Genomic DNA, 13,186 nt, shown 5'->3' on the forward strand with positions numbered 1-13,186 from the left:
GTGCAAAGTATTAGTGTAACCTAGCTAATAGACAATAACAACTAAAATAGGTAATATTACCAAATAAGGCCTATTATTGATATTTGTTTGTGCAAGTAAATGAGATGGTGTAACATAAAACATAACTTTCAAAAAAAAATAATAAAATAAAATAGAAAGATAATAAAATAATTATTTCATACGAACAACTATGTGAGATTTAATTCAAATTTATATGTGACAGTAATATTCAAATTTAGATGTGTTATTCGAAATTTCCACTTATTTGGAACAAATGAATCATAATTGTAGAAAACTTTGGAAATGAATTCAATTAGAATTTATTTGCAAATGAATATGTTATGTTTGATATTTCGTAATTTAAAATAAAAAATTCAATTGAATTCTATAAAATTATATTTGCAATAACTTCTTAAATGAAAATTCATTTGTTTTTATTTCTTAAAATATAGTTAACATAATAATTTAACAAAAACACCAATTATATTTATTATATGCAACATAATAACTTGTTATTTTAGACCACAAACAAAAAATATGTTGTTAACACTCATGTCTAATTAATGTGGCCCTGATTCTTCCCTCACATGCCCAAGACTCACACCTGAACTATCTTAATGCCCATAACAAAGCTCATGCCGTCGTTGGGGTTGGTCCTGTGACTTGGAATAACAAAATAGCAATTTCTGCACAAAATTACGTAAATCAACCGCATCCGCGACTGTGCACTCAGGCATTCGAAATTGTTTTATGGTGAGAACATAGCGCGGAGCAGAGTGATCTTTCAGGCATTCGAAATTGTTTTATGGTGAGAACATAGCGCGGAGCAGAGTGATCTTTCAGGCCCGAAGCTGTGAAATTGAGGGTTGATGAAAAGAAAAATTTTCCAGTATAAAACTGATAGTTGTGACGATGCCCATGATTGTTTCCATTACACTCAGGGTGTTTGGCGCAAGTCACTTGGCATAGGATATGCCGATGTGAGCTGTAATAATGGAGGTCGGGTAGGAGATGAGAAGGTGAGAGGAGATGATCCGCTAAAAGAGGAGATGTTTGGATATTTGGGATAAGGGCAGTTTGGCCAATTAAAATTTTTGTGGGTTAATTTGTAGAATTCATTTGTAAATTCCAGCAATTTTAATAGAACTTAAATTAAGTTTACCTAATTATATATAATTCAATTCATAGAATTTAAATGTGTGTTTTTTTTTTTTTTTTTTTTTTTCACTCCAAACATAAAATATTAGATTTTCAAATGAATTTTATAAAATTTTGTAAAATTCATTTGTTCCAATCAGGCTGTTTATAAAATTTTGTAAAATTCATTTATTCCAATCAGACTGTTTACTTGAATCGCAAATTTGTAACCATTAGTTTTATTGAATTTAATATATGTTATTATTTGTTATATGTTATACTTATTTCCAAAGCTTATGAAAATAAATTTTATAAGCAGTTATAAATTAATTATTCGTCAGCATCTTGATCGATCTTGCCGGCAATCTACCAATTGAAAGAGAACTTCGACTATTCTCATTGTCTTTTCTTCCTTATATCTGTTCTTTACAATGTAGCCAGCCAAGCCATGATTACTATTTATCCAACTGCTCCCTTTCTAATATATTTCTTTTTCTAAAAGAAAAGGAAAGGTTTCTCAAACTATTCCTATGCTATATCCTAAAAAGAAGCAAAATTATAGACTATGATTAGACAAGTTTAATGGACTGATCCTACAGCACCTTCGTCTTTAGCGTATTTTTACCTTTCTTTGAGTATCTGCATTTGAAGCTAGCTTCTACGAAATTTCGTTTTGTTTCCACCTCCTCGTTTGTTTCGATGAAAGTTAAGAAATAACTAAAATTACAAGCGACAATAAATTCTACATAATCATCATTGCAGGCAAAGCACTGGAAAAAAATAACTGCACAGAGAAAGAAGCAACTCATGGAGATCAACTTGCAGGGAATATGTCAGCAAGTGTTGCTGCTTGCTGTAATATTAGCAGCAGCAACAGCTCCACAGGCTACAGCCCAAGCCAAGCCCAGATGCCCAGACCAGTGCGGGGACTTAAATATCCCATTCCCGTTTGGAACAAAGGAAGAATGCTATCTAAACAAAGATTTCCTAATAACATGTAATAATGCCTCAAAAGCATTCCTGGGTGATACCGAAATACGAGTCCTTGACATATCAGTCAAGGGCCAACTTCGAGTGTCTACATCACCAGCTTATGGTTGTTATAATGCAAATGGTACTATGACCAAACGAGTATCGTCCAACCTTACATCACCCAAATTCTACATTTCATACACTGAGAACAAGTTCACTGCCATTGGTTGCAACATTGACGCGTTTATAGAAGGCTATGATCAAGCACACGAGTATAGCAGAAGATGTGTATCTTATTGTGATCCGGCTCCAGATTTGGCGAATGGATCATGCGCTGGCATGGGTTGCTGCCAGACCAACATTCCAAAACAAGTTTCGCAGTTTTTTGTGGATGTATATGGTTTATATGATAAGCAAACAGGTACATTGGACTTTAATCCCTGTAGCTATGCTTTTGTGGTTGAGGAAAATGCATACAACTTCTCAACACTGGATTTTGCTAATTTAAGAAATCGAACTGTATTTCCTGTGGTGCTTGATTGGGCTATTGGGAACGAAACCTGCAAAGATGCACGAAAAAATCAGGAAACCTACGCTTGCAAGGACAGTAATAGCATATGCTATGACTCTGATAATGGCCTTGGCTATCGCTGCAACTGCTCTGAGGGTTATTGGGGGAATCCATACCTTACTAATGGCTGTAAAGGTATCTAAAATTTTTTGTCTATACACCTTACTGCAATTGCTTCAATAATTATATATCAGGCTTTTCATTGTGTGACAGATGTAAATGAATGTGAAATTCCAAGCCTCAACAATTGTGCTGGTGTTTGTGAGAACGCTATCGGCAATTATATTTGTTCTTGCCCCAGTTGGTATGATGGGGATGGGAGAAAAGATGGAAGCGGTTGCAAAGCTATTCTAAAGACTCGCACCGGAGTCATGATTGGTAATATAAAAAAATTTTCACAATGTTTTTGTTTGTTCTTGGGGTGATTATGAATCAGTTTGAATAGTTTAAAGTGAGTTTCTCAAATAAGGTTTATCAACAGGCTAATCCAATCCCTATATTTTTCAACCTGCATATAAAATTTGTTTATATCTTGTAGGTGCAAGCATTGGCCTTGTCATTTTATTTGTTTGTACTTCAGTTATTTTGATAATCCGAAGACGAAGTGCAACAAAACTTAGAAAAAAATACTTCAAGCAAAACGGAGGCATCTTGTTACAAAAATTACTCAAAGGCCACAGTTCAAATGATGCAGCACAAATATTTGCAGAAGAAGAACTAAAGAAAGCAACCAATAACTTCAACAAGAACATGGTCATTGGCCAAGGAGGATATGGTGTGGTATACAAAGGAATATTATCAGATAACAGAATAGTTGCCATCAAAAAGTCTAAGGCAATAGATAGAACCCAAATTGAGCAATTTGTCAATGAGGTCATCGTTCTTTCTCAAATCCATCATCCAAATGTAGTGAAACTCTTGGGTTGTTGTTTAGAGACTTCAGTTCCATTACTAGTTTATGAATTCATAAGCAATGGCACCCTTTTCCACCATCTTCATGACAAAGATTTTATCCAAGCATTGCCTTGGGAAACACGACTAAGGATGGCAGAGGAGACTGCAGGAGCACTTGCATGTATGCACTCAATGCAGATCGTCCATAGAGATGTTAAGTCCACAAATATACTACTAGATAATGAACTCACAGCCAAAGTGTCCGACTTTGGAATTTCAAGACTAGTCTCTTTTGATCAAGAACAGATATCTACATTGGTTCAAGGGACACTTGGATACATGGACCCTGAATACTTCCAAACAGGAATACTAACTGGAAAGAGCGATGTTTATAGCTTTGGAGTAGTTCTTGTCGAATTGCTTACTGGAAAGAAGGCAATTTGTTCTGAATGTGAGGAGAAGAGTCTAGCCCTGTATTTCATTTCTTCATTAAAGAATGATATGCTTTTCGATATTTTGGAGGAAAGAGTGAAAGATGAGGGAAATGCTGAACAACTTGAGAGAGTTGCAGAGCTTGCAAGGAGATGCCTGATATTAGAGGGAGAAAAAAGACCCACAATGAAGGAAGTATCAAAAGCTCTTGAGATATTGAGCCAGTTTTGACAAGAAACCGAGAATGAAGCTTAAACACTATAATCTAGAGACTCAGTTCTTCCTTTAATTGACAGATGAAGAAGGAGAAAGGCATAACCTTTGTATAAATTTTCCTCTTAATCACTAATTGAAATATTGTTTTCAGTAATTGCAAAAGAAGTGGAATCTCATAATAAATAATACAATGCCAATTCTTCCCATGAACGGTGATTTTATGCAATATTGACTCTTTGTCCTTAAAGACCTTGTAATCACAAACCAGAACCACCAAATTACACAACAAACCAAAAAACAAAAAATAGAATTCCTATATGTATACAGAAAGGTCCAATCACATGATGACTTACAAGCAAGGCGAACCGAATAAATTTTGGAGTAGTTTCAGATTTGCTCGAGCTGGTCCTTCTATGGTGACCAGGAAATTCCACGGAGAGTCTAGGCCACAACGTTAGCGACTTTGACAGCTTTTATAGCGTTGTGGGTCGGCCTGATTTCTTTTGCGAATCCTAAACAAAGTTCGATTTGTATGGTTGATTGGCGTACCTGAACTGGGATTTGTTGTGCGGTGCACATTCAATATTCAATGGGACCCACATTTGAAACAAATAAAAAAAGAGAGAAGAATGTAAAACGTGGTAGGACCCACACTTTGTGGAAAATAGAAAATGATAGGTAAAAGAAAAAAAAAAAAAAAAAGTCTTTGGTAGGTGACTCCTAATCAAGCTTCCACCTCTCCTAATCAAGCTTCCACCTCTCCTATAAATAGGAGATGGTGCTAGAGCTTCAACACACACAACCGAGCGACAGAAGAGAGTGTTTGAGAGAATTTAAGTTTTAGAATTGGGTTCTAAAACGCGGGTAGAGAGAATAGTGAGGATAATTTGGGAAATAGTTTGAGTGCTACTATTTTGTATTACTCTCTTTGTAAGCCTACTATTTTTTAATAGTGGAAGAATTATTCGGTTTTTTGTCCCATGGACGTAGCCCTAACAGTTAAAGGGTGAACCACGTAAATATCTGTGTCATATTTCTATTTTTCGGCTGTGTTATTATTCTCATAAATTTATTGCTGGCCCTAACAAGTGGTATCAGAGCCGAAGGTTTACCGGATCCGTGGATATATTTTAAAAATAAATATACCACGACGACGAGAAAATTACGCTGAGTCCATTGGTGCAGTCCGTTCGGAAAGACGTTGCAGAATCGACTTAGTGATGAATAGTAAAATAGTAACTCAAAGTTGATGGTGAACAGTACTATTGGCGTTACTGTTGCTGAGTCCGTTTCAAATAAGCCGATTCACGATAGTACTATTCACATATACAGTTACTATTTACGCATACATGTACTGTTTACATATACTATTACTATTCAGTCATACGGTCACTATTCACGTATACGGTTTCTGTTGGTGTTAATATTCTGCACAAGTCAAAAATGGACGACAAAACAACAGGCACAATGGTTAGACTCAACTCATCAAACTATGCAGTATGGAAGATATTAATGGAAGACCTTCTATGCTGTAAAGATCTTTTTGAAACGATTGAGTTAAAAGGGGTCAGACCAACTTCAATAAATGAAAGCGATTGAAAGTCGATTAATAGAAAAGCAGTCGCAACTATTAGGCAGTCTATTGAAATGAGCGTCATAAATCATATCGCTCATGAGAAAGATGCCTATTCAATCTGGAAGAAGTTAGAGGACATGTACGAGCGGAAGAATGCCCAAAACAAAGCTTTTTTAATTAAAAAGCTTGTAAATCTAAAATACAGAGATGGCGAAAGTGCTTCAGATCACTTGGGCAAATTTCAAGAAATAGTGAACCAACTGACGACGTCAAAGATAGTGTTTGACGACCAGGTGCAGGCACTATTCTTATTGAGTTCCTTGCCGGACAGTTGGGAGACACTGACTGTTACGCTCAGTAATGTATCGGAGGGGAATCTGACCTTAACCACAGTTAAGGAAAGCATTCTGAATGAAGAAACCAGACGGAAGGAGAATGGTACGAGTAGCAACTCAGATGCACTCGTTACAGTTACAGAAAGGAGGGGGAGAAGCAGAACAAGATACCCCCAAAATTCAGACAAACGTGACCATTCACGGAGAAGATCCAAGTCAAGAAAAGGAGTCACTTGCTATCATTGTGGCAAGCCCGGTCACGTCCAAAGGCACTGCAGAAAGTGGAAGAAGCAACGAGCCAAAGAAAATGATGAGGAAAAAGACGATACGGAGGTAGCTTCGGTAGCTATTGATGCTGACGCATTTGGTGATGGTAGTGCGCTGATTTCTCATGCTGGTCTTAGTGAATGCTACACCAGTCAACAATCTCTTTGGATTATTGACTCTGCATGTTCTTATCATATTTCTTCAAAGAAGGAATATTTCTCATCTCTTACCCTCGGAGATTACGGCCATGTCAAGACTTTGAATGGCACATATGTGGAAAATTGTGGCATTGGAACAGTATGCATCAAAACCAATGCTGGTTATGATCTCTGGTTGGAAGATGTGAGATACACTCCTACAGCAAACTTCAATCTGATCTCAGTTCATAGTCTTGATGAATTGGGCTATGCAAATCTGTTTGTTAACAGAACGTGGAAGCTTTCCAAAGGTAACTTGGTGTTCAGTAGAGGAAGAAAATTCAACACCCTCTACTACACCCAAGCTAAAGTTTGCACAGGAGTAGTGAATGCAGTTGAAGATTCATCTGCTGAGTTATGGCACAAACGACTTGGTCATTTGAGTGAGAAAGGAATGGAGACTCTCACTAAGAAGAAAATGCTATCTTTGAAAGGTTTGCCTCTAAAAATATGCACTGATTGTTTGTCTGGTAAACAACATAGAGTTTCCTTTCAAAGATCTCCTTCTCCATCTAGAAAACCTGGTATTCGAGAATTGGTACACACTGATGTTTGCTCAATGGGTGACAAATCATTGAGTGGTTGCTCATATTATGTTAGCTTTATTGATGATCATTCTAGAAAGGTGTGGGCTTTTCCAATAAAGTCAAAAAACCAGGTGCTGGATATGTTTAAAATCTTTCATGTCAGTGTTGAAAGACAAACGGGAAGAAAGTTAAAATGTGTTAGAGCTGATAATGGTGGTGAGTAAAGAGGACCGTTTGAAAAGTATTGCTCAGAACACGGCATCAGACTTCAGAAGACAGTTCCCAAAACTCTACAGCAGAATGGAGTTGCAGAGAGAATGAACAGAACCATTGTTGAAAGGGTTCGATGCATGCTCTCTCATGCAAAACTTCCTAAAACCTTTTGGGCTGAAGCAATGAATACTGTAGTTTACTTGATCAACCTTTCACCTTCAACCTCCCTCAACGGAGATGTACCAGAAAAGGTGTGGTCAAGGAAAAATATTTCTTACGATCATCTTAGAATATTTGGTTGCAGGGCTTTTGTTCATATTCCAAAAGATGAAAGATCCAAGCTTGATTCAAAGTCAAAACAGTGTATCTTCTTGGGTTATGGAAATGATGATTTTGGGTACAGATTATGGGATCCAGTTGAAAAGAAGCTCATCAGAAGCAGAGATGTCGTATTCCTGGAAGATCAAACCATTGAAGACTTTGAGAAAAATGAAAAGCCAAAGTCTATCAATGAGTTTCCTGTTAGTCTTGATGCAGAACCTCGTGTAGAACCACAAAATGATGAAGAAGATGATGATGAACCTATTCAGAATGATGCTGAACCAACTCCAATAGAAGAACTGCCTCAATTGAGAAGATCTGCGAGAGGCAGGATACCTTCCCAGAGATATTCTCCTAATGAGTATGACTTGTTGACTCAGGGGGGAGAACCAGAGAACTACCAGGAGGCAATGGAAGATTCTAAAAAGAATGAGTGGTTGAAAGCCATGCAAGATGAGATGGAGTCCTTGCATGAGAACCAGACTTATGAGTTGGTGAAACTGCCTCAAGGTAAGAAGGCACTGAAGAATAAATGGGTGTTCAGGTTGAAGTCTGAACAGAACAACTCACAGCCAAGGTACAAGGCGAGACTGGTTGTGAAGGGATTCGGTCAGAAGAAAGGAGTTGATTTTGAAGAAATTTTCTCACCCGTTGTCAAGATGTCTTCTATCAGAGTTGTGCTCGAATTAGCAGCTAGCTTGAATTTGGAGATCGAGCAACTTGATGTAAAGACTGCTTTCCTCCATGGTGACTTGGAGGAGGAAATTTATATGGAGCAACCAGAAGGGTTCAGAGTCAAAGGCAAAGAACACTTGGTGTGTAAATTGCAGAAGAGCTTGTATGGCCTCAAACAAGCTCCCAGACAGTGGTACAAAAAGTTTGACTCTTTCATGGTGAATCACGGGTATGAGAAAACTACTTCTGATCATTGTGTATTTGTGAAAAAGTTCGTAGAAGGTGACTTTATTATTCTCTTGTTATATGTGGATGATATGCTTATTGTGGGCCAAGATGCTAAGAAAATTGAGAACTTGAAAAAGGAGCTTGGAAAATCCTTTGCCATGAAGGATTTGGGATCGGCAAAACAGATACTCGGAATGAAGATCTCCAGAGATAGGAAAAAGAGAAAGTTGTGGCTGTCTCAAGAAAAGTATATCGAGAAAGTTCTCAACAGATTCAATATGAGCAATGCGAAACCAGTTAGTACTCCACTTGCATGTCATTTCAAATTAAGTCTCAGTCAATGTCCTTCAAGTGAGAAAGAAAAAGAAGAACTGAAGAAGATTCCTTATGCATCCGCCGTTGGCAGCTTGATGTACGCCATGGTATGCACAAGACCAGATATTGCTCATGCTGTTGGTGTTGTTAGCCGATTTCTTTCAAATCCAGGTAAAGAACACTGGAATGCGGTAAAGTGGATTCTCAGGTATCTTAAGGGCACTTCCAAAATGTGCTTATGTTTTGGTGATAATACACCTGTGTTAGATGGTTACACAGATGCAGACATGGGTGGTGATGTTGATTCGCGCAAATCAACTTCTGGATATCTGATGACTTTTGCAGGAGCAGCAGTTTCTTGGCAATCAAAATTGCAAAAATGCGTTGCACTCTCATCCACTGAGGCGGAATATATCGCCATTACAGAAGCTAGCAAAGAACTCTTGTGGATGAAGAAATTCCTACAAGAATAGGGTGTAGAACAAGAGAAGTACATTCTGCTATGTGATAGTCAAAGCGCAATACATCTCAGCAAGAATTCGACCTTTCATTCGAGGTCAAAGCACATTGATGTGAGGTATCATTGGATACGTGATGCGCTGGAGATGAAGCTATTTCAGATTGAAAAGATTCACACTGATGATAATGGCGCTGATATGATGACCAAAGCTTTACCTACGGAGAAACTTATCACTTGCAGAAAGATAGCCGGTATGGCTAACGTCCCCACTTGAGTGTGCAGGGGGAGATTTATTGTGCGGTGCCCACTCAATGGGACCCACATTTGAAACAAATAAAAAAAAAAGAGAAGAATGGAAAACGTGGTAGGACCCACACTTTGTTGAAAATAGAAAATGATAGGTACATGTAGTTTGAAAAGAAAAAAAAAAAGGAAGTCTTTGGTAGGTGATCCGCTGGTAGGTGGATGCGTTAATCACGCATCCACCTCTCCTAATCAAGCTTCCACCTCTCCTATAAATAGGAGATGGTGCTAGAGCTTCAACACACACAACCGAGCGACAGAAGAGAGTGTTTGAGAGAATTTGAGTTTTAGAATTGGGTTCTAAAACTCGGGTAGAGAGAATAGTGAGGATAATTTGGGAAATAGTTTGAGTGCCACTATTTTGTATTACTCTCTTTGTAAGCCTACTATTTTTTAATAGTGGAAGAATTATTCGGTTTTTTGTCCCGTGGACGTAGCCCTAACAGTTAAAGGGTGAACCACGTAAATATCTGTGTCATATTTCTATTTTTCCGCTGTGTTATTATTCTCGTAATTTTATTGCTGGGCCCTAACAGGATTTGATATTTCCCGTTGCCTCTGCACATGCGGAAAGACGCAGGTATTTTCTTGTGTAAGAACAACGGCCCTTTTTGTCTTTTGGATATTGTTTCTTTACAAGTAACCGTGAAGTTCTCAAGTGATCATTGAACGTCAAAACTCATCCCTATATTTGTTTGAAAAATCTCTGTAGTACCCTAAATTTTATGCCAATCTATTGTGCCCTAAATTTATAAATTTTGATATTAGATATTGTAACCCTGTGCTGCTAAATGGATTACAGAGTTCCAGTAATATTGAAATTCAACTTAAGAATATTATAATAGGTAAAGTTAATGTCTTAAAACTTAATCAAAAATAATAATAACATCATGTAATATTATTTAATTCCTAAAAATAAAGAAAAATTGTACGATCTGTACAAAACTGTGGATACTTGGCTCTGGAAAAGATAAAAAATTTTTAAACTCTGTAATTCAAATGAGATTATACCTCTTAATTCTATTAAAAAATAAATACATAAAATTGCTGGCAGTTCATGGACAGTTAATAAAAATAATTAAAAAATTAAAATAAATAAAAGGAAACAAAAAGAGGTGCACATGGCTCTTTCATCTCCAAACACCTAAAGGATATTCAATAAAAAAATCCAACAGAGATGTATTTCAAGCTTTGAAGGAATACGATTAGAAGAAAACCCAACACAACAACCCATCAAATATTTTTTTAGAAAAAAATTCTTCCTTCCTCTCTGTCCCTTTACAATCCATCAACACTTGTTTACAATCTTAACTTGCATCCAGCCTAAACCTCCATTATAGAACCACCTCGTCCAGCCGCGAAGTTAGAAATTATTTTTAATGAATTCATTTATTTAATTTGATTTTTAGTGAAATTTATTGGACTAAAAAATTTGAAATTTTTCATTTAATATATATATTTTTGATTTTGTTTATTAATTTAACCCCAATTTTGTAAATATTTTTTAAAAGTGGAGTGCGTCAATTGACTCCCGTATGTCTAATGTGGCGCCCTGACGCAACCCCGTCACAAAACCCAGCAGGGCTGCGCCACAGCATGTGTAGCGGGGTTAAAAGACCCACTCAATTTTTAAAAAAAATATTTATAAAATGGGGTTGGATTGATAAAAAAATTTTAAAAAGTACATATTAAGTAAAACACTTTAGACTTTTTAATCTAATTGACTGTATTAAAAATTAAATTAATAAATTATCTAACTGAAAAATATTTTCAACTCTGCCACTATACCCAAGCCTCTTGTCCTCATAAAATTTGACGGGCCAACAATAATATATAGTTTCAAATCCAAAAAGTCTTCATTTCTGCTCCAATATTTTTGAAAAATAACTTACTTTTATTTTTTGAAAAATATTTTTAGCTTATTTTTCGTTGTTTGACTGTAATATTAAAAATTAGTTAAAAATATTAAAAATTTTAATTTATAAGACTATAAAAATATTAATAATAATAGAACTTTTGTGTTTTAAAAATTTTTTTATTAAATATAAGAATAATACAAAAAAAAAAAGGTAAATTATAAAAGTCGCCAGTGATCAATAGTGATGTTCGACGATCGCCGGTAGTAAACAGTGATTGATAGTAATGTCTACCAATGATTAATGTTCAAAAAAAAATTTTCGCTCTTGAAAATAAGAAGTTATATTCCTTAAAAATATTTTAACATTCACTTATTTCTTGAACACTTTAAATAACAAAAAATTGAAAATAATATTTTTCTGTAAAATATTTTACAGAAATAACCCGAGCATTAACTTGGAGATTGTCAAATCTCTTTTTCTCCGCACTCTCCACTTAGAATTCAAGTGGGTTTTGGATGAGCAAGGAATTATTAAACGACAAACTTTTCTACTTTTCCTTTTATTGATCATTAGAAGAATTTATTGTTTATTCAAAGTGTTTCTTTTATTTAGTTTCTGGTTAAACATAATAGTTTATTGAAACATTGATTCTATAGTTAGCTTGGACTAATTAAAAAATGTTTCTAATTTTTAAAATAATATTTATAATTTATACCACGAAAGTCATTTTCTTTTAAAATTAAATAAATTACAATTAACAAAAAAATTCTTATAATTTTTAAACTTATTAAATATTATTAACCCACGACATATAAAAACATAAAAATTTTGTCACAATTTTAATTTGTTACATGCAATTATTCCATTTTTTATCTTAATTTTTGTAGTCTTTTCATGTTTTTTCCTTATATATAAAAACATGTAATTAAATAAAATTAAAATAAAATATAAAAATTAAAGAATATTTGAATTTTAAATAAAATTAAAAATAAAATATAAAAACATGTAATTATGTATTAAAATTAAAAAAATTGTAAAACATGAAATAAAGAATAAATATTTAAAATTTATATTGTTAAATTAAATTTTAATTTTTCATTAAGAATTATTTATATTTTTAGAGTAGTACTAAAATCTTGAATAATATAAAATAATTATCTTCAAAGATTACGTATTAAAATTCAATGCACGAAAGGTAATCGAAATATTAATTTAAACTCACAACATAAATCTCCATAATTTATTAACAAATTAAATATATATTTTAAATTTTTATTAGAAATTTCGGATTTCATAAGAATATTGCTAAAATTTATACAATATAAAATAATTATTTTCAAATATCAGGCATTGATATTCAATATACTAAAATGTTTTGGGTAGAAATATATTTCTAAATTTTTTAGCCTTATTTTCACTCGTCATCCTTGAACTGTAGCCACTATTACAATATTGTCCCTCGAATTCAATTTTAACGAATCCCTTAATTTCAATTTCAATTTGTGTAACATAAAAATACCTTTGTTCGTTTTTCCTACATTTCGTTCACCAGAATGCTACATGGCAGCACATGTGGGTTATTTTAATAATTATTTTTACACCTAAACATTATTTTCTCCACCATTCTCTTTTTTCACTTTAAATTTATTTTCTCTCTCACACACAATGGCCTGTTAAGTATTTGATCT

The 13,186-nt window shown here is 34.7% G+C and overlaps 1 protein-coding gene and 1 long non-coding RNA gene across 3 annotated transcripts; one reads left to right on the forward strand and one right to left on the reverse strand.

Annotated features, from left to right (window-relative positions):
- Nucleotides 1-1,868: 1,868 nt before the first annotated feature.
- Nucleotides 1,869-5,107, reverse strand: LOC149493538 (uncharacterized). The gene is made up of 2 exons (XR_016322400.1): nt 4,576-5,107; nt 1,869-2,669 (listed from the first exon to the last, which is right to left on the reverse strand). It is a non-coding gene; the product is annotated as an uncharacterized LOC149493538 (long non-coding RNA).
- LOC105639053 (wall-associated receptor kinase 2) lies at nt 1,945-4,428 on the forward strand. Of its 2 annotated transcripts, XM_089725552.1 has the most exons (4): nt 1,945-2,530; nt 2,678-2,815; nt 2,894-3,058; nt 3,219-4,428. In XM_089725552.1, exons 1-4 carry the CDS (start codon nt 1,945-1,947, stop codon nt 4,235-4,237), a joined length of 1,908 nt encoding a protein of 635 aa, XP_089581678.1. In that variant the 3' UTR covers nt 4,238-4,428. The 2 variants fall into 2 exon arrangements, with proteins under 2 accessions (XP_089581678.1, XP_020536863.1); XM_020681204.3 differs by having other exon boundaries at nt 1,945-2,815.
- Nucleotides 5,108-13,186: the final 8,079 nt, after the last annotated feature.

Source organism: Jatropha curcas, chromosome 9, assembly GCF_041381405.1.
Source record: "Jatropha curcas cultivar XTBG-Jc1 chromosome 9, XTBG_Jcur_1.0, whole genome shotgun sequence".
NCBI lineage: Eukaryota > Viridiplantae > Streptophyta > Magnoliopsida > Malpighiales > Euphorbiaceae > Jatropha > Jatropha curcas.